Source organism: Phoenix dactylifera, unplaced genomic scaffold (assembly GCF_009389715.1).
Source record: "Phoenix dactylifera cultivar Barhee BC4 unplaced genomic scaffold, palm_55x_up_171113_PBpolish2nd_filt_p 002219F, whole genome shotgun sequence".
Taxonomy (NCBI): domain Eukaryota; kingdom Viridiplantae; phylum Streptophyta; class Magnoliopsida; order Arecales; family Arecaceae; genus Phoenix; species Phoenix dactylifera.
Window position 1 is genome coordinate 12,886 of NW_024069478.1, and position 27,629 is coordinate 40,514.

Here is a 27,629-nt window from a genome sequence, read left to right on the forward strand (position 1 = left end):
AAAAAGCAAGAAAAGAAAGAAATTCAGTAGAAGGATCACCAGAAAACATTCTGCAGAGATGCCCTCCGCTAAAAGTAATTGCTTGAGAGGCATAAGAGCTCGCCATCAGTGAGAAATTTGAATGGTTCTGGTTGGAACCAAGGATGCACTGTCCCATGTAGCTCAGATCCATGCTTAAATAGTAGAATGCAGATGAAGGAGAAGGCTGGAAATCTCTGAGAAGCCCATGCTTTTGTCATCCTTCACAACAGCAATCAGTTGGCTGTTCCATGTACCCCTGTTGTTCAAAGCACTCATTGCAAATTCTTCATGTTGCAGCCGAAGAACATTTTTTGCTAAATAGCACCATAACTGCATAGAGGCTCTTCTGTAGTCCTCACCCAACTTAATCCAGGTTCCTTTCTCAATCCTATTCTCATTCTCCTCCTAGTGTTTTCTACATCATCCCACTTCCCTACTTCAGAATACATATTGGACATGAGCACAAGTGTTGGGCTATCTTCACCTTGCATTCCCATTACATGGTCCCTAGCAAGTCGTGCTAGCTCAACATTACCATGAAGCTTGCAAGCAGCTAAAAATACTGTCCACACAGATGCATCAGCCTCAAACGGCATGTTTTCGATAAAGAGTCTTGCCCTATCCAGCATTCCCGCCCTACCAAACAGATCAACCATGCATGCATAGTGTTCCATGCATGGAACTATCCCATACTTAGAAACCATCTGATCAAAGAGTTGAACTCCATTTTCAACTAGACCGCAGTGGCTACATGCAGACAAAAGAGAGACAAAAGTCACATGGCTTGGATCAACATTATGCTTTTCCATCTTAGCATATAGATCCAGCGCCTCATGTCCATATCCATGATGGGCATATCCAGAGATCATTGTGTTCCAAGAGACTATGTCTTTGTTCATGAGTTCATCAAACAACCTTCTGCCATCTTCCAAAGCTCCACATCTTGCATACATGTCCAAAAGAGCACTGTTGGTGAATTCATCCTTTATCCCATGCTTTATGCTGCATCCATGGATGCATCTTCCTTGGTCTAGACCAGCTAGGTGCCCACAAGCCCTTAAGATGCTGGAAAAAGTGAAATTGTTAGGATAGACTTGTGTAGAGCACATTGTTTTAAAGAGCTTTATTGCATCTGAATGGAGACCCAACAGAGTGAGGCCTGATATGATTGTAGTCCACGAAATGACATTTCTATCTTTCATCTTGCCGAAAAATTCTATAGCCTCCTCTGCTGCACCCCTTTTGAGTAAACCATCTAACAGTGCATTTTTGACCATATAATCTGACCCAAAACCATGCTTAATTACATGAACATAGAGACTCCATTCATGTCCACAACATGAAGTCATCAAAGCAACGAAGGTAGCAAGATCCATGTCTAGATGTTGGCGGTTCATTTCAACAAACAGGGCCACAGCCTCATTAAAATTTCCATTTTGCCCATGCCCAGAAATTAATGAATTGTACGAGATGGTATTTCTTTCATTCATGCAATCAAACACTTTACAACCTTCCTCCACCATACCACATTTCATGTACATATCAATCAAAGCAGTGTTAACTACCAAATGTTGCCGAAATCTGGATTTCTCCACGACCCCGTGAATTGTCATTCCCAAGTCAAAAGACTTCAAACCTCCACAGGCTTTAAGAGCACCAGATAAAGTGCACTCATTAGGGTCGAAGCCATCCAACCTCAGCTCACAGAAATATTGCAGTGCAATCCCATCTAGCTCATTTTTTGTGTATCCGCCAATCATGGCATTGTACACAGCAGTATCAGCAGATAAGATGTTCTTGAAAACTGTTTCCAAGCCTTTTATGTCTCCGAACCTACCATACAAATCAATGAGAGAGGTTCCAACAAAACAATTAGAATCAAATCCAGTCTTCACTATAAATCCATGAATTTGCTCCCCGATCTCCCTTTCCAATTCTGAGCAGGCCTTAATCAAGCTACCAAAACTGAACTCTGTTGGCTTGAAATCAAAATCCTGCCTTGCTTCTCCAAAGAGCCGTAGAGCATCCTCATAGGCACCAAAGCCCACATAACCGGAAATCATAGAATTAAGCATCACTGGATCGCCAACTAGGCTCTGCCTGAAAACTGAAACAGCCAACTCCGGATAACTAAGCTTTGAGTACATGTCAATTAGAGCTGTGCTCACGAAAGGGTCTGATCCAAAACCAGAGACAATCACTTGGGCATGCATTTGCTCCCCCAAGCTCAACGATTTCGACTTGGAACAAGCTGCAATCGAGCTAGAGAACACGAACTGGTTAGGCTCAAGGGCTAGTTTATGCAACTGAGCCATCAAATGCAAGGCAAGATTGGGATCACCGGATCGCGAATTGGAAGATATCAAGGTGGAGTAAGAGATAAGGTTTCTTTCGGGCATTTCTTCGAAGAGCTTGCAGGCATTGTCAGATTGGCTGGATTTAGAGTAAAGGTTGAGGAGATGGTTACAGAGAACAGTCTCATGTAAAAAGCCAATCTTGATGATATGGGCATGGAGGGATTTGCCAGCTGGGAGAGAATTTTGGGCTATCGAAGATTTAATGGCCGATGCAATCAAAGAATAGGAGGGGAACAGTTTCTTCTATTTAACTAGCAAATTCCAGTTGCAAGGATTAATTCCAAAAGAAATATGCAGTAACCAGAAAGCTTGGGATAAATTTTGAAAGGCATAAAAAAAAACTTCTAAATCAAAGACCTAGAACATAAAAAAAGACTTATAGTCATAAGAAAATAAATAGATGGCTGCAATCCAAGTATGAAAACAAGATCAATAATGTAAACTACCAACCAGAAATTATACAAATAAAACAAAAGCATTGTCCTTGCTATTTATAAAGAATCAAACCTGAGATTCATCACCTTTGCTAACACTCTCTAACTTTCGAGGCCAACCAAGGTTCCCCTCCATTCCACCCTCTCTATTTCTTGTATCCACCCTCCGGCTCAAACCTCACCTCCTCGTCCTCTCCTCCGCCACAACCGCCTCTTAATCCCACCAAAACCCTCCCCTCCTCTCCTCTCTCTTGCTCGCCTCTTCTCCTCCTCCTACAGCCTCCAACCCCATCGTCGTCGTCTTCCTCCCGTCCCTTCCCCCCCCTCTCTGCCCTCCGCGGTGGCTGCGGCATCTACATGCAGGACTCCAACAATCGCTCTTGGGTTTCTTCTTTTCCGCCCCTCCTCCAAATCTTCCGACTACCCCCGACTACCCCCGACGACCCCTACCTCTCCCTCTCCCTCAAGTCCGGCCTCGTTGCCCTCTTACAAGACAAGCCCCCCTCGCTGGAACCTCCTCCCGGCCTATGCTAAAAATATTTCTGGAGGAGGGACATACCTTAGGAGAAGGGACAAACCATGTCGAAGTCGTGGTTTAAATTTGGAACCCTAGAAAGAAAATCCTAACCTTATGTCAAACGGCTTAAGTGTCAGTTTGTAAGACTCAATAAAATAGAAAATTAACTGAAAATAAAATCCAAAAAATATAAGATAGCTAAATCTAAACTTGACTTAAACCTATATAAATCAGGTTACTTGAGCACTTAGGTGACCGCTAGGGGTGCAAATGGGTAGGATCGGGAGACCCGACCCAGTTGAAAATCGGGTCGGGTCGGGTTGGGTCGATGTATAACCCAGACCTGACCCAAAAAATTTGGATCTGGTCGGGTCTAGTCCGGGTCGGGTCCAGGTTCAGTCCCTAAATACCCTGACAAGAAACTAAATTAACCTGTAAAGATCACATTTTTCACAACCTTTCTTGAATTTAAGAAATTAATCTGGTGAAAGTTCATCTCACAGAAGAGGCAAAACGGAACAGTTTCTTCTATTTAACTAGCAAATTCCAGTTGCAAGGATTAATTCCAAAAGAAATATGCAGTAACCAGAAAGCTTGGGATAAATTTTGAAAGGCATAAAAAAAAACTTCTAAATCAAAGACCTAGAACATAAAAAAAGACTTATAGTCATAAGAAAATAAATAGATGGCTGCAATCCAAGTATGAAAACAAGATCAATAATGTAAACTACCAACCAGAAATTATACAAATAAAACAAAAGCATTGTCCTTGCTATTCATAAAGAATCAAACCTAAGATTCATCACCTTTGCTGTCACTCTCTAACTTCCGAGGCCAACCAAGGTTCCCCTCCATTCCACCCTCTCTATTTCTTGTATCCACCTTCCGGCTCAAACCTCACCTCCTCGTCCTCTCCTCCGCCACAACCGCCTCTTAATCCCCACCAAAACCCTCCCCTCCTCTCCTCTCTCTCGCTCGCCCCTTTTCCTCCTCCTACAGCCTCCAACCCCATCGCCGTCGTCTTCCTCCCGTCCCTTCCCCCCCTCTTTGCCCTCCGCGGTGGCTGCGGCATCTACATGCAGGACTCCGATCGCTCTTGGGTTTCTTCTTTCCCGCCCCTCCTCAAATCTTTCGACTACCCCCGACGACCCCTACCTCTCCCTCTCCCTCTCCCTCAAGTCTGGCCTCGTTGCCCTCTTACAAGACAAGCCCCCCTCGCTGGAACCTCCTCCCGGCCTATGCTAAAAATATTTCTGGAGGAGGGACGTACCTTAGGAGAAGGGACAAACCACGCCGAAGTTGCCGGACCCCGAAGAGACTCGCAGGTGCACAGAAAGGGGAGATCGATTCGGGAAGAAGGGAAAGCCAGATAGGGTCTTCTCCAGATCTAGGGTTCCTCCGCCGCAACCAGATAGGGTCTTCCTCTTTTCTAGATCTAGGGGACTCGGAAGCGAAGAAGGGACTTATATCTTATGGGCTATGACTAGCGGGCTGCGAGCCTGTGGGCTTGAGGAGTCACAGACTTACGGGACTTGGAGCGCTTTTCCCTTGCGGGCTGCGGGCCTGCGGCTGCGGCTTGTAGGCCTGCGGGTCTAAAGGGGTAATCCGGCTTCGGGTCGAGTCGGATAAGGTCTTTTGGTAAACGATCCAAAATTGACCCAAAAAAAAAGGGTTGGGTCGGGTCGGGTTGGGTTTACGCGGGTTGGGCCGGGTCACGGGTCAACCTGACCCATTTGCAGCCTTAGTGACCGCCTAAGGCAATAAGAAGGTTCTAACACTCAGACGACCTTGACTTGGACCATCATAAATAATGTCGATGCATTCTATACTACCTATATACTTTTGTAAGTATGCACATATAGCATATATATACATATAAATATATGTTTTTTTGCATGTATATGTATGTATGTATACATGCATACATACGTACATGCATACACATATACACACAAACAAATTCATAACGATATATACATGCATATGAGATATATCGTATGTATATATACACACATATAATTACACACATATATCATATGTATATCATATGCATATGACATATAATTACGCATGTGTTTATATATATGTATATACAACTACATAAACATATAGGTATGTCCATCCATGCATCCATGCATGCATGTGTGCATACATATATATAAACACATATATATATATCCATGTATATATATTATATATTATATATATGTATATACATATATAAATATTATATATTATATATATGTATATACATATATAAATATTTATGCATATACATCTATACATATATAGTTATACATATATATGTATATATATAATATACACATATAGGTATATGTATATATCTATACACACACACATATACATGTGTGTGTGTGTATGTATATATGTGTGTGGGTGTGTGTATATATGTATAGATATGTATGTATGTATGTATGCACACCATTTATAATAATATATACATTCATGTAACTTTGTGTTCACATATATCATATGTATATATGTATATGTGTGTTTTTGTATACAATTGTCTATGAAAAAATATTTATACATACGATTGTGTACATATACAGGAATCTAAGTACACATGCACACATATATTTTCACATACAATACATACATACATACATTGTAATTCTCCTTTTATAAATGGCATATTAATGCTTTTAAGGGAGTAAGGTAAATCAGATTGGTTGTATTAGAAAAGTAAAAAATAATTTGAATGTAATTATTAAAAAGTGTTGCTAAAAGGCGTGCTCAAGTTTGCACTTTGGCTTTCTCTTCCTAACCCTATTCTGTTGGAGCTGTTTGCACCACGTTAGAACAGCCCCCTTAAGCTTCATGTGACAAAATCTACTTATCATCTGGTTGGCACACTCATGAGTTTTACATTAGGGTTTGACTAAGGCAGAGATCTGAGACTTGGGAAAAAAACACAACAAATTCACCAAAAGTTTGGGAAGAGGTCTAATAACTAATAACTACGAAACAACTAAAAATAAAAAGCAACGACTCGATCTAGGCATAATGACAAAGATGAGAATACAGAAAGTATGGTGATGCAAGTTGCAGCTGTTCGGTCATGGTTTTTTCATTATGTCAATCACCATCAGGTTTTACAATGATGCTGCCAAGCAAATTTGTTGTAGGTGATGAAGCAGCAGAAAAGTAAATGATGCCAGCTGATTACACAAGATGGACTAAAATTCTAAATAAAGATTAAATTAAGAAAAATTTCAATCAAAACAACATGAAAACAAGCATGCAAAGGGAAATGAATGAAGAAGGGAAACATAATGTTCCAGTGTGGAATGTAGAGGGATCACAAGAGAAAACAAAAGGGAGCTTGGGGGAGGGGGCGGTGGATGTGTATGGTAGGAAGAAACTATGTGAAGGTTAGAGGGATAAGAAACCTACCAATCTGATGTGGAGTTGGTTTGATCACAGCCAAACCCCATTTAGGTTGGTTAGCGTGTACTAACCATAGTCTCACATTAACAAATGATTGGATGGTGGATGACAAACTGTATGGGGTAAAAAGTTTGAGAAATGTAGGAGAAACCATGTACTTTTAATATATGTACTTTTGTTCCTGAATTACTGTCCAGTTCCTCTAGACATTTTTTTATTGATATTGTTTACCAGATAAACTGATAATATCAATGAACACGTTCTGTTTGATTCTGGAGGTTTATGTCTTCAATGATTTTAATATATGCTAATCATATTTGGAGATTACTATCTTGAATAATTTTACATGGTAGTCTCATTCAATTTTTAAGCTTTATGCTAAAAATAATAGCCAGTCAGAGAAAATGTAATTAATGATGATATGCACTGATAAAACCCTTCTCAGGATGTCTTCTATTTTAAATGGATTGCGTGTCAATTTTTATATTTTATATATGTCTGACGAAAAGTAATACCTCTTATTAGGCTGATGAAGTTGAAGTGGTAATTGATCCAAAAGACATCGAACTTACAACGGCAAGATCTGGGGGAGCTGGAGGTATAAATCATTATATTATATTGTTTAGCATTTTCATCAAAAAAATGATATTGTTTAGCACTCTCTTATACAAGGAAGGGACTTGTCTTAGTGTTTTTTCCCCCAAGCAAAAAACACTTCCCCACTGTTATACTCTGCCACTGCAGCAGGCTATATTAATATCATCTTCATGATTCTTTGTTTTTTCAAGTTCTTCTAGTCATGTACTAAATGGATGCAGGGCAGAATGTCAATAAGGTGGAAACAGCTATCGATCTTTTCCATAAGCCAACAGGAATACGGATCTTCTGTACTGAAGAAAGAACTCAACTTCAAAACAAAAATCGTGCACTTCAGTTACTGAGAGCAAAGCTGTGAGTATGCTAGGAAGCTAATTAGGATTTAAACTAAATTAGTATTTCATGCATGATTTCATTATTCCATCCCTATTTCTTCCTTATAGCACCAGCTCTATCTGATGAAATTTTCATATCCTTATGCACTTTTTGTTTTTACTTATACTTTTCCCTCATGTTGTCCATAGTAATACCATACTTTGATGAAATCATCGCCTCATCATACCTAGTTATCTGCAGAATTGAAACAAGAATTCTAGAGCACATGGTTGCTGCTGCCTCTTGTACTAAAGTTGCAGTGCGCTGATTTTATTGTGCACATCTAATAGATTTGCATAGGCTGCAAACAGTGGCCCTGGCTTCAAACTTTGCCAACATTATTTGGAAATTTAATATTATCTAGCACATTTCATTTGCTCTCTTGTATAGCATTTGAAGTTGTTTTTTTGCTTGTTTTGCTTGTTCATTGTGGCCAAGAATCGTGAACAAAACTGACAAGCCTCATACCTTTTATGCATGCTTTACATTAGAATCATGTTAATGATATATCCTTCACAATGAATAATGCAGCTATGGGATTAAAGTACGGGAACAGCAAGAAGCAATAAGAAACCAGAGAAAATTGCAGGTTTGCAATCTGAATATCAAAGAGATGTAATTGTCATTTTGAATGTTGTGTGCTTTCTCATTGAATGGACAGTTCTTTTGAATTGTCTATGCTTGTAAATCCATATACGGGTTCAATTTCTTCGGCTTTTCAAATAATGAAATCATATCATGGTTTCTCAGTGCCTTAAATGCTGCAACAAGATATGCTCTTACCTGAAAAAGTAACCTGATAAGACTAGCATTAATGCTTGAAAATTGAAATACAATAGTAACTAGTGTTGAGATTAGCATTCACAACTACAATGTGTATCCATTTGCTAAAACTACTTATACAAATCATTCTAGAGGATGCTGATCAATGTTTTAAGTCTTGGTATGAGCCCTATACATATAAGTTCTTGTTTTGACACATGGTTTATTATTTTAGCCAGCACAGCAATTAGTACCATGTTTCAGTATGTTGGTGTGCAAGGCCCATAACAGTACCAATATCCTGGTTGGTACAATATGCCCCATAGCACCTGGAACGGTATGGAAAATTTTCAACCTCAAATATATCTTTAATAAAAGGAGATGGTGCAGATGAGGATTCTAAAGCATAACTTCACAGTACTTTGATTCAGTAGGTGAAAGGCAGCAATAAGCTCTCCAGTATATGGTGGCTAGTTTTTGGATGAACACAAGCATTGGTCCTCTCAGATTTAATTGAACGATGAAAGTTACATTTTTACTTTTTAATCCAAAATGTATTGGAAGCATGAGGAAAAGCTAATAGACATCGAGCAATGAGAACCAAAGTTCAAGATCTGCTTTTTGCACTCTGTAGTATGTCATGAATGTTTATACCATAAAGTAGGAATGAAATTGCATCCTTGGAAGTAGAAGCAGGTATTCAGTGATTGCTTGGCTTAATAGGTGCATTTGAGATATAATAGAACACTTATTCAGGAGCAAACAAACATGTCTTATGTGATATAATGGATGTCTGAAAAGGCAACAGCTGATGCAAGGTATGCTAAACAAATGAGTTACAGGGAAACAGACAAATCTGACCTGAAAATATATGATTACCCTAGAAAAAATTAGATAAAATGATTGGTTAATACTGACCCTGAGCGAATACTAGCTGTGAAATTACTTGCAAGGGTTGGAGTTGTTGATAAACAATGAACCCAAATTTCCGAAGCATAATAAATGACCGGAGAGGCAACTGCTGATGCAGAAGTATGTCAGGTAAATGAGTTACAAGAATCAGCAATATATGAAATAAGTATGTATGATTTGCTAGAAAGAAAAGATCAAATAATGAGCAAATACTGCCTCGAAACAATCTGAAAGGATTGGGAGTGTTGACAGAGCAATGAACCAAAATTTCTGAAGCGCAATAGAATTTATCATCCTTTCTGTGAACCTGCTTTATGCTAGTTCTAGAAGCCATGGACACAACCTAGATCATCTACACAAACTCAGACGCATGGAATGCCGTACCGGTCCGTACCGGCCGGTACGGGCCGGTACGTACCGGTCCGGCCGTGGACCGGTACCGGAACGGATAAAAAACCGGTATTTCCGGTTTTTTATCCGAACCGGCCGGTACGGGTGCGTACCGGCCGGTTCGGGCCCGTACCGGCCGGTTCGGGCCCGTACCGGCCGGTTCGGAGCCCGTACCGGCCGGTACGCACCTCGTACCGGTGCGGCCGGTTCGCACCGGTACGATTTTTTTTTTTTTTAGAACCACAGCGCGCGGCGCTGTGGTTTTTGAAACCACCGCGTACCGGCCGGTACGGAACCGGTACCAGCCGGTACGTACCGGACCGGACCGGTACCGTACCGGTCCGGCCGGCCACCGGTACGCCGACCGGTACCGGTACGGCGGACCTTGCTCAGACGTTCTTTATTGCCACTTCCAGTTATTGAATACTTTGATTGGTTATAAGAACTTGATGAGAATCATGGTTAGGGGAGAGTAAATGAGTTCAAGGAACCAGCAAATAGGGGCATGATTTTCTTGGGAAAGAAGAAAAGAAATGATCTGATAATGAACAAAATACTAGTTCTGAATCTACTTGAAAGGATGAGATTGTTATCGACAATGTTTTAAATCCTGGTATCAAGGCTTATCTTAGTCTGGGCTAGATTGGTACAGTATGGGGATGAAACATGTTACACCTAAGCAACCATTATTCAAAAACTGAAGAGAAAAAAAAATGAAAAAAATAAAAGTTCTCCTAGGATGTTACGCCATCTCAAGTATCAGGATGCACCAGTCCCAGTTTGGAAAGACCTAGGGTCTTGGATGTGTCCCAGGACCCAGTCTTTTTACAGGTTGATCTGGAATGGCTAGGACAAACTGGGTCAGAGCGGGTCTAGAATCCTTGGTTATAGAACAATGAACCAAATTTCTGACATGAACCCTCTATTTTATAGTTTTATAACCCATGATTTAGGGGTTTTGACCTATTTGCCCCTTCAGCATAAAATTTCAAGATAGTCCCTTTTCCTTCTAAAAAGACATTTAGCACCTGTTTTTTGATGAATGGGAGAAACAGTCTCTGTTTCTTAATTAATGAGTAATGATTAACTCCAATCTTTTTCTAGTTAACAGTGACTATGATATCAATTTTTCTTTATTCTCTTTACTCTCCTTTCCTTTAAGGTGTTTTTCCTATCATTCTAAAAGAATTCAGGTTATAGTTGGCATTTAAGCAGGAACAGATTAAAGAAATTAGTCATTAGTTGTATTGCAGGGACTGTTTTGTCCCATTTACCAAAAATTAGGAGCTAGATGCCTCTTCAGAAGAAAGGGGATATTTTGAGGATTGGGTTGGAAAATGGGGACTGATACGTCAAAATCTCAGGTTTTTTCTGCAAAGTCCAATATTGAAGACATTTTCTGGTTGTATGAACCCAATGAGAATCATGGCTGAGGGTGAGAATAGCCTGCTGTTTCCTTTCCTTTTTTTTTAGTATTTATTGTCTTCTCTGTCTCTCTTTTTCTATGATGATGAGAACTCAAAACATTCATGTTTAAAAAGGTCATCTCTCTCTCTCTCTCTCTCGCCCCTCTCTCAATACAAGTTGTTTGTCGCCACCATTAAGTAGTAAAGATGGTCAATGTTGTCATCGTATACATGATGCCAATTTTTTCTCACCTACAGAATGTTGGTTGAAAGAAGATTGATGGGAAACATTTTTTAAGTGTGTTTTGACATTTTACCAAACTGAGCTGGTCTTGTTGCAATTTTCAAATTGTATAAATTGTCAATGGAGGATTCAAAAATAAAAAAAAAATCTTGGCAAAGTATCCTGAAAGAAATTTTGCAGCCATGGTAACTATTGCGTGGACCGATTGATCTTCTACCTATTCATCATGTTAAAAATTAGTCATCATCTTCTTGATGTAATTTCTTTTAACGATTTTTCAATGGTAGATGATCCCTACAAATGTGACTTGAATGATTGTTGGATCGATCACATTCTAGCCATCAATAAAAAGGAGAAAAATCCTTCCCTGTGAGATGAAATTGTGATAGATTAGCTTGATAAAAATGAGTTGGTGAAGAATATGGTAAGAGAGTAGCCATAATGGACTGGCAATGGAGAATGTATATTTGTATCATATATGATAAAATTGGTGGTATAAAGTGAAGGGAATTAAATGAAGGGAAAGAGTGAACTTATTTAACATCTTCTAATGTTCCCAAAAATAGATAGTAATATTTTGTTGAAAGAAGTAATCCTCAGGAAGAAGGTCATTACGGTAATATAGATATTCATATGAAAAGGGCTTCCATACATACTGGCAACTAGGCATGTGAAATACACATTAGCAGAAAGAGCAAATGAATATTAGTTTTTAAATCCTTACATACAAATTATTAAAATGAATATGAAATGTTACTTATATAAAATATATTGTTACGAGAAACTTAAGAGGAAAACACTACAATATTAGATGGAAGATTTTAAATTAAGCAACTCTAACAATAAAAAAATAAAATTTGAATGTTAATTGATCTTTAATGATTTAGTTGGTCAATGATTGGAGAGAGATGAATGAATCAAGTACTTAAGATAGGAAAGACATATAGGAAAGAGAGCTAAAATGTTACCTTATTTATTCCTACAAAAAAGGCAAGCATATGTTGTTTGGTCAGATTTCCATTTTAGCTATGAAAAAAGATTGATAATTTTGAAAAAAAATTAAGCACTTTTGGTCTGAAAATTTGATGATCTAAATCAAGAGAAAAGTACGCCAAAGTTTAAAATTGTCATTTTTAATAAACTATATCTTTCTATATTATAATGGAAATGATGATTTTGAATTTTGGCGTAATCTCCTTTAGATTCCATCTGCCAACTTTCCAGATGAAAATGCCCATAATATTTTTTCAAAATCACCTGTCTCTCTTTGGCGAATCTTAGCAAAATGGAAATCCAACCAATCAACAAATGCCTTCCTAGTTTTGGAAAATTAATAGGTAGCGTATTAGCTCTTTTGCATCTATTTTTTCTTTCCTATTTTAATTGCTTAATTCATGTATCACTCCAATCACAAACCAACTAAACTATTCTAGAATGATTAGCATTTAAAATTTAATTTTTATTGACATAAATTTTTAATTTAAAATCTTCCATCTCTATATAGTAATTTTTTCCTTTTAAGTCTCTCTCCTTGATAATAATCCAATTTATAAGAATATTATTTTTATCTATATAATATTTTTATAGTTTTTATTTAATGTGATTTGAAATTTTATTTTCAGTTCTTTCCTTTAAACGTGCATTATGCATGCTCGGTTGCTAGACATGAAAAAATTAACCACTCTTTTTCCTTCTATTTAGCGCTAGAAAAATAACTTAGACACCCCTTATATAAGTGTTCAAGTATGAATAGTTTGAGTGTTACTTCCATGGTCATACCCCTTTGCTTATAAATTGGGTTCGGGTGTGGCTGGGGGTGTTTTGGGGGTGGTGGGGGGGGGGGGGGGGTGAGTGAGTCTTGAAGTGGTGTTATTACTGAGATTTGACCTCGAGTAATTATATTACTAGGGTGAGAGGAGGTCCAGTGGTAGTTATATATGGGTGGGACTCCCGTATGGGACTCCCTCCTATTCTTAAGAAAAAAGTATCATTAGTTTAAGAATATGTGTTAGGTCTTATTTGGGAAAAAATCAATAAGAAATAGACCATTTCATTTTAATCTTGTTGCTTTAGGAAGACTTGAATTCTTTTATTGTATTAGGAAGGTGCTCTTGAACTACCTGCAACAACCATAACCATCCATCTTTTCCCCAACTACTTGGGATCGCCTTCATGGATCCTCATTTGCCAAGGTGATCGTAAACTTTCTACCGTCAAAAATAAGGTAGTGCTGTAGTTGGAAGGGGCATTATTTTTAAAAGACTGGAGGAGCGAAATGGGCAGTTAGGGGGCTGCTCAGTGCCTAGGTTCTAGGCAGGCACCTAGGTGGCCGCCCAACTTCCTGAACTACTACTGCTGATACAATTCGACTATTGGAACTGCTCATCATCTTCCCTCTCTTCCATTCTCTTAGTGAAGCTTAGGGTTACGGCATATGGCATTGCATAAACGGGTAATGGGGAAGGGATAAATTATTTAACTATAAAGGTCGGTTATGGCTTAATGGGCATTCGACCTATATAAACCCGAACCCATGACATTCATGACATTCTTGCCGCCACACCTAGGCATGGCACTTTGGGCGTGCTCTGCGTAAGGCAAGTGTTTAGGTGGGCGCCTGGCCAGCTTTTAGAAAAATGGGAAGAGGGACCAGTGTTTGGGTTGAGGAGTTCATTTATATACCTTACTAGGGTTTATTTGGAAGGGTGCCACTGCCATGCCCTTGGAATTATAAAATATGTTGTGATAAAATATTTTTTCTAATTTTTTCAGTCTGTTGTATCCTGACAACCAGGATCAGTTTGAAAATATAAGCTCATAATTTGAAAATATCTCCCTATCAATAATTTCTGGATAAAGTTAAAGTACATATGATATTAGTATATAATTGTTTCAATTCTTTTAAAAAGATCCATCTTCAGTCCACAAAAGTCCTCAGGTTACAAAGTGAGCCTAGTCTTACTTTTACTTGAAATTCCAAAAACAAATCCAATGTGAAACAAGGGTTTGTTTTCAGAGTCTCATCCGATAATGATCTATATAATGCTCAATTTTATGTATATATGGGACGTTTGTGCTTGTTTTGGTTATCTCATCATGTAATTGAATTTCACAAAAAGGACTTTATAAAGATTAAATTCAGATTTTGCAAGTATTGAGAAGATTAAAACTTCAGAGCCTCCTGGTGTCAAGTGGATCCAAGTTGTGTACTTAGGCATCCCAAAAAAGTGAATTTGTAAAAATTTATTTCTAATCTGTGAGACTCAAGCTTAAATCTCCTCTCATATGGTATCAAGTTCCGAAACCTAAGTTCTATATGTATTTCTTAATCCTCTCATTTAGAACTTGTGGATTTGTTATCTTTCTATTCAATTTTTTTGGATCTTTCATGAAATTTTCAAATTTTAATTCAAAATATTGCAAGTGTTCAGGACTTCAGGGAATCTGTGGATTTCTTTTGCCCGCTATGTTTATATAAAGATGATTTATAATTCACATTTCTTTGGTTTAGGGTAACAGACATTTAGATTTAGATTACCATTTATTGTCATTATATTTTTTTTATTTGTTATGTTGATAAATATTTGAGCCCCAAATAATTGAAGCAAAACACTTGGACTCCCAGCTGATACAATGTTCTCTATGATGGTGTCTACTATATTCTCCTCATTGGCTTTATCTGTCTTTATATTATATTTCTATTTGATGTTTCTTCCTAAAGTTTCTTGTTATTTTGTGGTTTATGTTGCCAAAATTGGAGCCACTACAACTGCCGAATGCAGAAACTGAAACTGATTTGGCTCCACCAGATGGTAAACTGAATTTGATGGGCTGTTTGGTTGTTTATAAGCTTTAGTAAGACAGATAATCATGAAACCTGAGTTTATGTAAAACAGGTTTTGTGAATTTATTTTTAAATTTTTATTTTTTCAGTGAGGCTGATATTCATAAAACTCAATTTTCAGGTTTTATGATCTGTCAGTTTTCTAAAAGAAGTTATATAAAAAGCAATCAAACAACAATTAAATAAAAGTCATATAATTTATAATTTGTGCAAATCCGTTTTAGAACACCTGGCATCCAAACAACCCCTGGGCTTTTTGAATCTCGACATTAAGAACACTCAAAATTTATTGCTTTAGTAAACCATATATACATCATAGTCTATCTTGAACTGCTAAGAAGTGTCTCAAGTAGACAAAGACCATACATGAACCGAAAAGGGAAAAGAGGTTGACATTTTGCAAGCACTTGTTGTTTTTCTTTTTTATCGATATTCTCCTACCTTTATTTTTATGTGTTTTCTTTATGCCGAGTAACCTTTCAAATATAATAATATATGATTAACTAGATTGCTTTATTTTAGTACTTTTTTCTGAGCATGGTTGAATGAAGTTGGATGTTTATTTGTTATATGCTTTGTTTTAGCATGCCCACTAACTTTTCAAATAATAATAAAATATGATAATTAGACTGTTTTGTTTGAGTACTTTTTCTGAGCATTGTTGAATGAGATGGGTAAGAACCTTATCACATTTATATCGGATAATCATTATGATGAAACTTTAACCATCATATGCATTTGCAAAAAATTGCTTGAAAATTGTAGGTTGGCACTGGTGCTCGTGCAGAAAAAATAAGGACATACAATTACAAGGTAAACAGATAATCTTTGCCATTTTCAGAATTAAGACCAACTGTTGGACAAATTTATTCAATTTTCACTATTAGGTGCGTAAGATTGATAGACGTATGTGTTTCAACTCAGGATAGTTAATGATCAAATTTCCCTAATAGAACATTTTTTTTTTCAAAAATAAAATCATAATAATGCAGGGATCTTTGATTCCCCCATCCTATCTAATAATCTGATGACTTTGTATTGATTTGTAGGATAATAGAGTAACCGACCACCGGTTGAAGATGAACTTTGAGCTCACGTCCTTTCTCTCTGGAAATATTGAGACAGCCGTTCAGGTTTGTGGTCATGAGGAATGACTGTTTAAGTTATGATCCTTCTTAGATTTGCTTGTGATTCATTTTTTAAAAAAAATGGAATAGGAAAAATAATTTATTTATTCTTTTAATATAGCATTTTTTAAGGTACGAGACATGTCCACAAGAGGTGCCGATGAATCAAATAGTTGTTCTCTTTATGGTGCGAGTGATTGTTGTCATGCTGTTATATAGGCATATTCTTAAATGTCCATGATTGAGATGTAAACTCAAGTTCAGTTCTGCAATAAACTAGGTTATATCCGGTTTAATTTATCAAAGCATTTTTTGAGTTTGCCATCTAAGAACTAATGACAATTACTGTCTCAAAGAACTTTCTGTACAACAAAAGACAAGTTTAAACAAAATAGTGAAACTTCATGCAGCTCCTAAGTTTAAATTAGTTTAATCATGCAAGAAATCTCACAAAACTGAATATTTTGTCACTCGTGTTCTTTGCAGGCATGTGCAGCCATGGAGCAGAGGGAACTCTTGGAGGAGCTGGCTCAGTCAATTGGTGCACCTAATGTTTGAATGTTTGATTGATATGCAGTTTTATTTTCCAGCAAAGTTTGAGTCCTGGCACAATCCAAATCTAGGCTCTTGTCTAGCCTGCACTAATCTTCATCTCAGAAAATGATCACAGGAACAAGTGGTGACTGGTATCCATCTATGAGCATTCTCTTTTACCAAAATTTCTTAGTGGGTGCCATCTAACAGAGCAGCACTATTTTTTGTAGCATGGTTGTTGATACTTAATGCTGTAAATGAAAATCAAACTTCTCCCTTACTTCAAATAAGGGTATAAAATGGTCACTTCAAACTGTAATGTTGTTTTCTACAGCAGAAATTCACTTTTTTGTTTTTAATATTGGAAAGCTTTGTATAATTTTTCAATTTATTTATACGAAGTTCAAAGAAAAACACACTAGATACCATATTTCTTTCTTAGTCGGTGTGAACTTTTTCTTTTCTAAAATCTTATAGATTTAACAATTCTACTTAAAAACAGGATGTTTTATTGGTGTCATCTTGTTTCGGAAACAGGATACATGTGGCTCGAGTGGTAGCTTTGGATGCTGCTGGCTCTTGTTAAATTGCTGCCAATTGGGCATATGCAATCTCGTGCATGTGCTAAAATTTTTGAGAAGGATTAGAAAAATTATAATATCATCTTCTCTAATTTGAGCAATTCTTGCTCACTTTTTCTTCTTTAATTTTTTTTCATTTGGGCCGTTTGAATTACCAAATTATTCTGATGTAGTTCCGACGTTCATCTACGTTAGTAGAGTAGTTGTACCTGATGATCACATGATAAATAAATTTGTTGTGGGATCAAAATGTTCTTTATATCAGTTATTCGGGATGGAGTTTTGGTACTAAGGATACCGCGAATTATTTCTCTAAGTAACTGAGGCTTCATGGCATTTAAAGAAACTTGAATGGAGAGGGAGAGAGAGGAAAGAGGGAGAGGAGGGAGAGAGAAAGCAATTGAAGCAAGCTTCGGTTCTCTTCAGTTCACCCTATCGACATTATTAAGGATGTCATCGACCAACATAAATCCTGGTTGGTCTTTTTTTCAAAAATATGCGAGATGTGTTGTCGTTGCTCTAATTTTCTTGATTATTCTTTCATTTTTCGGTTCAATCTCCAATCTCAACTTGATGTTCCAAGTAAACTGCGAATGTGGTTACGTTCGTTGTCATGATTTGCATGGAGAGAAATCATTAAAAGGCTCTTGCAGCGCAATAAGAAGTAGAGCTAGCAAAATATAAGCCGACACGTCAATCTGACTCGTGGTCAACCTGCCATAAACAGGTTTAGATTTGGACTAAACGAGTTCAGGTCGTAAATAGGATGACTTGTTTAATTTATTTGACATTTGGATCGGGTTCAGGTCTCAGACATTTGGTACATTTAATCTGTTTAGCCTATTTAATATTCGGGTTGAATTGGGTCAGATAACCCGTTTAACCTGTTTAACCTTTTTAAGATATATTTAACCTATTTAAAATCTGCTTAACATGTTTCTACTCTATTTAAACTGACTCGCTTAATTGGTTAACTCGTTTAAATCTACTTAACCCGTTAAAAACCCACTTAACCTATTTAACCCGTTTAACCTGATTTGACTTATTTAATAAATTCGTTATGCATGTATTACCTATTTAATAGACAGGTCGGTTTCAGATCTAAATTTTTGGCCTGTTTAATAATTAGGACAAGTTTAAGTTGACAAATTTTTGATCCGATTTATATCCAATCTGACCCGACCCGATCTGATCGCCACCTCTAATAATAAGTTTGATGCTTCATGGCTGGAAAAGAAAGAGCAAATGTTTGATGTTTTGTATGCTGGCTTCATAGATTGTTGCAGGTAGCTGTTTTATAGGGTCTCATATTAAACATGTGGTGTATTAAGAGTCTCAAGTTCACAATCAATGGGGTCTAATGTTGAATGTTTTGGGACAGTCCTAGGTTGGATGTTTTAGGGACTATCTCAGCTACTGCAATAAGAGTCAGATTGACTGCTTAATCAAATGGCTTTACTTGCTGAATCAAAGGGCTTTACCTGACCTAATGTACTAAAAGCAACAAGTGATGGAATTATACTAATCCCAAACCATTGTTTCATTCAAATTCTGCACCAGAACCACTCCAAACCTTTCTGATTCCGAGCAATTTCACAATGTCTTGGATATTTTGAAGTCAAAATATATGGCCTAAGTTATATATCTCCAACATAAGTTTAAACTCACCCCCCTACTTTTACCTAGTTGCACTCACATTCCTTGAGTTTGAAAATGGCAAAAGATAGGCAACTGAAATCTTGAATCCTTATAGGCTGGCTGGATGAAGTCTATGCTCTCTCTCCTATGCTATATATCCACTTAGCTGCTATCTTGAATTGTGCCCTCGAGGCATTTGTCACATCCAAATAAGGTGCCTCTTCTTCTAATTATTTAAAGAGTCCCTGAGCTGTTCTGGGTCATGATTGCATGCCAGAGACTGGCTAAATCATGTACTCATATGCTTCAATAAATGTGGGTTTGGAATATCGATTATCGACAAAGTCCTCAACTTACTTCCTCATGATATTATTACTGCCACAACATCACAACATAGGATGCCAGAGTGATCCCAGCTTCTACATCAACCATCTTCCTTTCTCATAAACATTATTGCTGCCACAGCATGACAACATAGGGGAAAGCTTTTTCCCCTTAAGCAACCACAAAATTGAATGCAATGGACTTCATTTTGAATCTTCAGGTATATAACTACATCAAAATTTTCCAAGCCATCTCTCTTTGCTTAAAATCTTTGCATCATTAGTCTCTTTATTGTCTTCAATAATGTAATAATAGGCTTGCCTCTAGCATCAATGATATTATTACTTCCTCATGATATTATTACTGCCACAACATCACAACATAGGATGCCAGAGTGATCCCAGCTTCTACATCAACCATCTTCCTTTCTCATAAACATTATTGCTGCCACAGCATGACAACATAGGGGAAAGCTTTTTCCCCTTAAGCAACCACAAAATTGAATGCAATGGACTTCCTTTTGAATCTTCAGGTATATAACCACATCAAAATTTTCCAAGCCATCTCTCTTTGCTTAAAATCTTTGCATCATTAGTCTCTTTATTGTCTTCAATAATGTAATAATAGGCTTGCCTCTAGCATCAATGATGTATTCACTAAAAGACTCATATATTGTTCGCAATCTTTGCTCGAGTCAATTAGCTTTTTGTCAGTTAGGTTCGCATAAAAAATCTAAAACATCTTTAGTACCCTAAAAATATAGTGCTTTTCAATCAGTGAATAGCTATGCATAGAGTGACCACAAAACTCTAGGTACCAAAACTATAAAATACCACTATAACTTGATATATCCGTTATACGACTATTAATTAAAATATCTCTGTGGTTAACTTAGCCCAACTCCAAGAATGGTTGAAGCCATACCCAATTGAAAAAGAATGTTATCCAAATGCATCTCATAAAAAGGAGATGTGTTGTTCGCTGGCTGAGAGGCAACTAGGATGGTTGAAGGTCTGGCTAGATGACCATCGACAAATGCCGGAGAACGGCAGTGGAGGGTCAGAACGGAATGAGAGATAATTAGGGATACTGGAATGAACTAGTTTAAAAAGGGTAAAGATATTTTTGCCCTTGGTGACGACACACTAAAGATGTTGGTTAGTTTATAGACAGCAGCATCAAATTTCCTGTAACTCAAAGTATCTAATTAAAAATATTTTAAAAAAAAGATAGGGCAGGTAAAACTATAATTTTTTAAAAAACTAATAATTAGTAGCGAATAATTTATTGTCATCTACTAAAAGAAATAATGAAATTTGTTATTATTTTGACGGGACAAACCATAAGCAGCAAGTGTAGACTAAAAGCTTACTCACCGGACTTCTAGTTGCCAAAACAAGTCTGTTTGGGAAGAGCTTTTGAGATTGAAGAGATGAAAAAAAAAATTGATGTTTATGATCCAGAAACCTTAAGTTTTAGGCTCTTATGGATTAAGTCATGCTTTATATAAAATTTAATGAATTTTAACTGCTTATGAATGAAAATAACTATTTTTCACCAAGTAGTAAAAAAATGAGCTTCATAAAGATACATTACAACATCTGAAGAAGAGAGATAAGCTATAAGCAGTTGTACCTTATATAAATATTGGTCACTGGTAACTACTAAGATAACTTATACAGCAAAGTTATACGTGGTATAACTCTGAAGAAGGAAACTGTCGCAACCTCTGCAAATTTGCATCGGGAAGATCCAGTAGGTCCTGCAGAGTTGAGAAACCAGCTTTCTTGATATGACTGAGAAGATCATTGTTCATGCAAGGCAGCATCCACAGGGATGAATCTCTTTCAAACCAGAAATCCTGAAAATAACAAATGTAAATTAGGGATGAGTAGCAAACAAACCCTTGTGGGGATATCTCTGTGGTTATTCGTGTTGACAGCCAAATTTGGAAAATCATTCATTAAACTTATACGTAAAGAGAAAGGTCCCAAAAGAACAAGAGTGATACCACAATGACTATTTTTGACTTCATCAGATTTTTTAAATTTCGAAGAACAATTAATTAAACTGACAACATAAAAGATTTTTCTCAATACTAAATTTTGGGTAAGAATAGCACATCCTTGAACCGTATAATCTGTAAATACTCAGCCTGAGTACAGCAAATATATTGTGTCATAACACTTATACTCCTGACGAGACAATTTACCCAGTCCTTTAACATCTAGAGATATATAAAGTAGTGAATTCAAAGGCTTTGCTAAGAAATATGGAGCTTCATTGGACACAGAAAATGACAATAAAATTCTACTACCCCCCGACTCCACATCCTCTACTGCCACATAAGATGCACACAGACGCTTTCTTCTGCAGGATTTTAGTTTTTCCTTTCGTCATTGTTTGTGATCATGAGGCTCTGGCTAAATAACTTGCACAATGCATCGACTATTGATCATTGTCAATGCATGATGGTGATGCGTATGGCTAATTTTTGCAAAAGATAGCTTGAACCACATAGGCAACAACAAAATAGGGAGCGTTTGGTTGGAAGGATCTGGCAAATACACATGAATTGACTTCCATGACTGGTCAACCCATGCCAAAGTCCAAAATCTTTATGGCCACCCACATCAGTCCCCATCATTGCTAAATGAATTCTAACATTCAAGCTTTGAGTACATGTCAATTAGAGCAGTACTCACGAAAGGGTCTGATCCAAAACCAGAGACAATCACTTGGGCATGCATTTGCTACCCCAAGCTCAAAGATTTTGACTTGGAACAAGCTGCAATCGAGCTAGAGAACACGAACTGGTTGGGCTCAAGGGCTAGTTTATGCAACTGGGCCATCAAATGCAAGGCAAGATTGGGATCACCGGACCGAGAATTGGAAGATATCAAGGTGCAATAAGAGATAAGGTTTCTTTCAGGCATTTCTTCGAAGAGCTTGCGGGCATCGTCAAGTTGGGTGGATTTAGAGTGGAGGTTGAGGAGATGGTTACAGAGAACAGTCTCATGTAAAAATCCAATCTTGATGATATAAGCATGGAGGGATTTGCCAGCTGGGAGAGAATTTTGGGCTATCGAAGATTTAATGGCCGATGCGATCAAAGAATAGGAGGGGGTGGAGATCGCCAGCTTCATACTAGCAGCAGTAGGAAAAGCCTACCAGCAATAACCACCAAAAATGAGTAAAAAAAAAGTCTATAGATCTCTGAGGACGTGGAATTGGAGGGATGAGCATAAATACGCAAAAGTAACTTTCAGAAATGAAAATAATTTGATATTATAATAATATAAAATAACTATACGGGAGAATTGGATATTTGGACAGTTGGAGTGTGCGCACCTGAACCATGCATGGTAAACTAGGGCTTGTTTGGCATCAACTCGAGTTTCCAACTTTCAGTTTTCATTTAGAACCAAGTTTCCATTTTTAGTTTTTGAAAATCCTTTCTCACTTTCGATAAATTGTCCGAACTAAAAAAAAATCTCTAATTTTCACAATTTTTGAAAACCAAAAGAGCCATGGCCATCACTACTGCCTCTATCGCTACTGCCACCACCACCATCGTCAGCCTCTATTGACAATGCCACTGCTACCATGGTCTCCACCACCGCCGCCGCCACAAAACTTAACCCAAATGACTACCAAATAAGTTTTGGGATTTGGTTTAAAAAAAAAGACTAGTTTCAGTTTTCATGAAAAATGAAAGTGATGCCAAATGCAACCTAGATTTGAGCCTAGATCTGCTCAGGTTGAATTTGAAGATAAATGATTCCAAAACAAAGATCCAAACTATTGAATGTGATGTACCACTTCTACATGACTTACAAACTGAAAACTGGACGTTATATGGATTTCTTGCCGGTGCATCAACCCATACTCAGTTGGAGATATTCTAAAACACATTTCTTTAAATTTGCATAGTATTTTCACATTGGTCAAATAGATAAACCACAAAGATATCTGTAAGCCTAGACAAAACTTCCCCCTCCACTAAGTCTACTACCTTATCAAAAACTCAGCATCATCCTATTTTGGTACACAACTCAGCATCATCTTTGAAAGAAAGGCCAGGTTACTATTTTGTCTATCTTAACTAGTCAATTTTTTAAATGGATTCTTAACTAGTCAAATTTAATAGCCCACTGATATTAGCAGATAACACCCTCCTCACATAATCTACAATTATGATGCTTTACTTCATGATGCCACCTTTGACTTACTCGATCACCTAAAATTCATCACATGTTTCAAAAACGCCTCAAGAGGTAGCAATTATGTCTGAATAATCTAAAATTGTCCAATTTGGGACCTACAATATACCTAAAGGATATTATCAAATCAAGCATGGCACTAAAATTTCCATTGTCATCCTGAAATGCAATGTACAACAGATGTGAAGTACTCTTTCAATAACAAGAGTGGTGTGCCCTGGCAAACTAAACTAAATTAAACATAGGTAAAACCCAAGGCCAAGAATATACAAACAAGAAGTGCAGTCATTGGTAATAGTGTTTAATTAAAAACAATGTCTACCTCAATTTAGAACTCTTACTTGCTCTGACAGATTCGATCATCAAGAAAACGAGGATCCTGCTGATTCTGAGGAGCATACCTTTATGTATCTGATTTTAAATATTTTCTCCTGCAATTCATAATAAACCAACAAGAATTAGAATTTATAGGAGAAAAAGCAAGAAAAGAAAGAAATTCAGTAGAAGGATCACCAGAAAACATTCTGCAGAGATGCCCTCCGCTAAAAGTAATTGCTTGAGAGGCATAAGAGCTCGCCATCAGTGAGAAATTTGAATGGTTCTGGTTGGAACCAAGGATGCACTGTCCCATGTAGCTCAGATCCATGCTTAAATAGTAGAATGCAGATGAAGGAGAAGGCTGGAAATCTCTGAGAAGCCCATGCTTTTGTCATCCTTCACAACAGCAATCAGTTGGCTGTTCCATGTACCCCTGTTGTTCAAAGCACTCATTGCAAATTCTTCATGTTGCAGCCGAAGAACATTTTTTGCTAAATAGCACCATAACTGCATAGAGGCTCTTCTGTAGTCCTCACCCAACTTAATCCAGGTTCCTTTCTCAATCCTATTCTCATTCTCCTCCTAGTGTTTTCTACATCATCCCACTTCCCTACTTCAGAATACATATTGGACATGAGCACAAGTGTTGGGCTATCTTCACCTTGCATTCCCATTACATGGTCCCTAGCAAGTCGTGCTAGCTCAACATTACCATGAAGCTTGCAAGCAGCTAAAAATACTGTCCACACAGATGCATCAGCCTCAAACGGCATGTTTTCGATAAAGAGTCTTGCCCTATCCAGCATTCCCGCCCTACCAAACAGATCAACCATGCATGCATAGTGTTCCATGCATGGAACTATCCCATACTTAGAAACCATCTGATCAAAGAGTTGAACTCCATTTTCAACTAGACCGCAGTGGCTACATGCAGACAAAAGAGAGACAAAAGTCACATGGCTTGGATCAACATTATGCTTTTCCATCTTAGCATATAGATCCAGCGCCTCATGTCCATATCCATGATGGGCATATCCAGAGATCATTGTGTTCCAAGAGACTATGTCTTTGTTCATGAGTTCATCAAACAACCTTCTGCCATCTTCCAAAGCTCCACATCTTGCATACATGTCCAAAAGAGCACTGTTGGTGAATTCATCCTTTATCCCATGCTTTATGCTGCATCCATGGATGCATCTTCCTTGGTCTAGACCAGCTAGGTGCCCACAAGCCCTTAAGATGCTGGAAAAAGTGAAATTGTTAGGATAGACTTGTGTAGAGCACATTGTTTTAAAGAGCTTTATTGCATCTGAATGGAGACCCAACAGAGTGAGGCCTGATATGATTGTAGTCCACGAAATGACATTTCTATCTTTCATCTTGCCGAAAAATTCTATAGCCTCCTCTGCTGCACCCCTTTTGAGTAAACCATCTAACAGTGCATTTTTGACCATATAATCTGACCCAAAACCATGCTTAATTACATGAACATAGAGACTCCATTCATGTCCACAACATGAAGTCATCAAAGCAACGAAGGTAGCAAGATCCATGTCTAGATGTTGGCGGTTCATTTCAACAAACAGGGCCACAGCCTCATTAAAATTTCCATTTTGCCCATGCCCAGAAATTAATGAATTGTACGAGATGGTATTTCTTTCATTCATGCAATCAAACACTTTACAACCTTCCTCCACCATACCACATTTCATGTACATATCAATCAAAGCAGTGTTAACTACCAAATGTTGCCGAAATCTGGATTTCTCCACGACCCCGTGAATTGTCATTCCCAAGTCAAAAGACTTCAAACCTCCACAGGCTTTAAGAGCACCAGATAAAGTGCACTCATTAGGGTCGAAGCCATCCAACCTCAGCTCACAGAAATATTGCAGTGCAATCCCATCTAGCTCATTTTTTGTGTATCCGCCAATCATGGCATTGTACACAGCAGTATCAGCAGATAAGATGTTCTTGAAAACTGTTTCCAAGCCTTTTATGTCTCCGAACCTACCATACAAATCAATGAGAGAGGTTCCAACAAAACAATTAGAATCAAATCCAGTCTTCACTATAAATCCATGAATTTGCTCCCCGATCTCCCTTTCCAATTCTGAGCAGGCCTTAATCAAGCTACCAAAACTGAACTCTGTTGGCTTGAAATCAAAATCCTGCCTTGCTTCTCCAAAGAGCCGTAGAGCATCCTCATAGGCACCAAAGCCCACATAACCGGAAATCATAGAATTAAGCATCACTGGATCGCCAACTAGGCTCTGCCTGAAAACTGAAACAGCCAACTCCGGATAACTAAGCTTTGAGTACATGTCAATTAGAGCTGTGCTCACGAAAGGGTCTGATCCAAAACCAGAGACAATCACTTGGGCATGCATTTGCTCCCCCAAGCTCAACGATTTCGACTTGGAACAAGCTGCAATCGAGCTAGAGAACACGAACTGGTTAGGCTCAAGGGCTAGTTTATGCAACTGAGCCATCAAATGCAAGGCAAGATTGGGATCACCGGATCGCGAATTGGAAGATATCAAGGTGGAGTAAGAGATAAGGTTTCTTTCGGGCATTTCTTCGAAGAGCTTGCAGGCATTGTCAGATTGGCTGGATTTAGAGTAAAGGTTGAGGAGATGGTTACAGAGAACAGTCTCATGTAAAAAGCCAATCTTGATGATATGGGCATGGAGGGATTTGCCAGCTGGGAGAGAATTTTGGGCTATCGAAGATTTAATGGCCGATGCAATCAAAGAATAGGAGGGGAACAGTTTCTTCTATTTAACTAGCAAATTCCAGTTGCAAGGATTAATTCCAAAAGAAATATGCAGTAACCAGAAAGCTTGGGATAAATTTTGAAAGGCATAAAAAAAAACTTCTAAATCAAAGACCTAGAACATAAAAAAAGACTTATAGTCATAAGAAAATAAATAGATGGCTGCAATCCAAGTATGAAAACAAGATCAATAATGTAAACTACCAACCAGAAATTATACAAATAAAACAAAAGCATTGTCCTTGCTATTTATAAAGAATCAAACCTGAGATTCATCACCTTTGCTAACACTCTCTAACTTTCGAGGCCAACCAAGGTTCCCCTCCATTCCACCCTCTCTATTTCTTGTATCCACCCTCCGGCTCAAACCTCACCTCCTCGTCCTCTCCTCCGCCACAACCGCCTCTTAATCCCACCAAAACCCTCCCCTCCTCTCCTCTCTCTTGCTCGCCTCTTCTCCTCCTCCTACAGCCTCCAACCCCATCGTCGTCGTCTTCCTCCCGTCCCTTCCCCCCCCTCTCTGCCCTCCGCGGTGGCTGCGGCATCTACATGCAGGACTCCAACAATCGCTCTTGGGTTTCTTCTTTTCCGCCCCTCCTCCAAATCTTCCGACTACCCCCGACGACCCCTACCTCTCCCTCTCCCTCAAGTCCGGCCTCGTTGCCCTCTTACAAGACAAGCCCCCCTCGCTGGAACCTCCTCCCGGCCTATGCTAAAAATATTTCTGGAGGAGGGACATACCTTAGGAGAAGGGACAAACCATGTCGAAGTCGTGGTTTAAATTTGGAACCCTAGAAAGAAAATCCTAACCTTATGTCAAACGGCTTAAGTGTCAGTT

At 38.1% G+C, this 27,629-nt stretch overlaps 2 protein-coding genes across 10 annotated transcripts in view; one reads left to right on the forward strand and one right to left on the reverse strand.

The window, feature by feature from the left end:
- LOC103715117 (pentatricopeptide repeat-containing protein At3g02330, mitochondrial-like) overlaps positions 1-27,383 on the reverse strand; it is a 33,897-nt gene extending 6,514 nt beyond the window's left edge. For 2 of the 9 annotated variants that reach the window (XM_039123215.1, XM_039123216.1), the window contains exon 1: positions 40-5,231. In XM_039123215.1, the coding sequence (XP_038979143.1) occupies positions 336-2,420 (2,085 nt within the window). In that variant the 5' untranslated portion in view covers positions 2,421-5,231 and the 3' untranslated portion in view covers positions 40-335. Of the gene's footprint in view, positions 1-39; positions 5,232-8,311; positions 8,509-9,029; positions 9,803-21,109; positions 21,336-24,019; positions 24,129-24,210 lie in introns of those variants that run through there. The other 7 variants (XM_039123218.1, XM_039123217.1, XM_039123219.1 and 4 more) reach the window with 7 other exon arrangements.
- Positions 4,809-17,372, forward strand: LOC103699494 (peptide chain release factor APG3, chloroplastic-like). Its single transcript, XM_039123212.1, has 7 exons — positions 4,809-4,907; positions 7,266-7,338; positions 7,559-7,691; positions 8,244-8,301; positions 16,036-16,083; positions 16,320-16,403; positions 16,884-17,372. Exons 1-7 carry the CDS (start codon positions 4,809-4,811, stop codon positions 16,953-16,955), a joined length of 567 nt encoding a protein of 188 aa, XP_038979140.1. The 3' UTR covers positions 16,956-17,372.
- Positions 27,384-27,629: the final 246 nt, after the last annotated feature.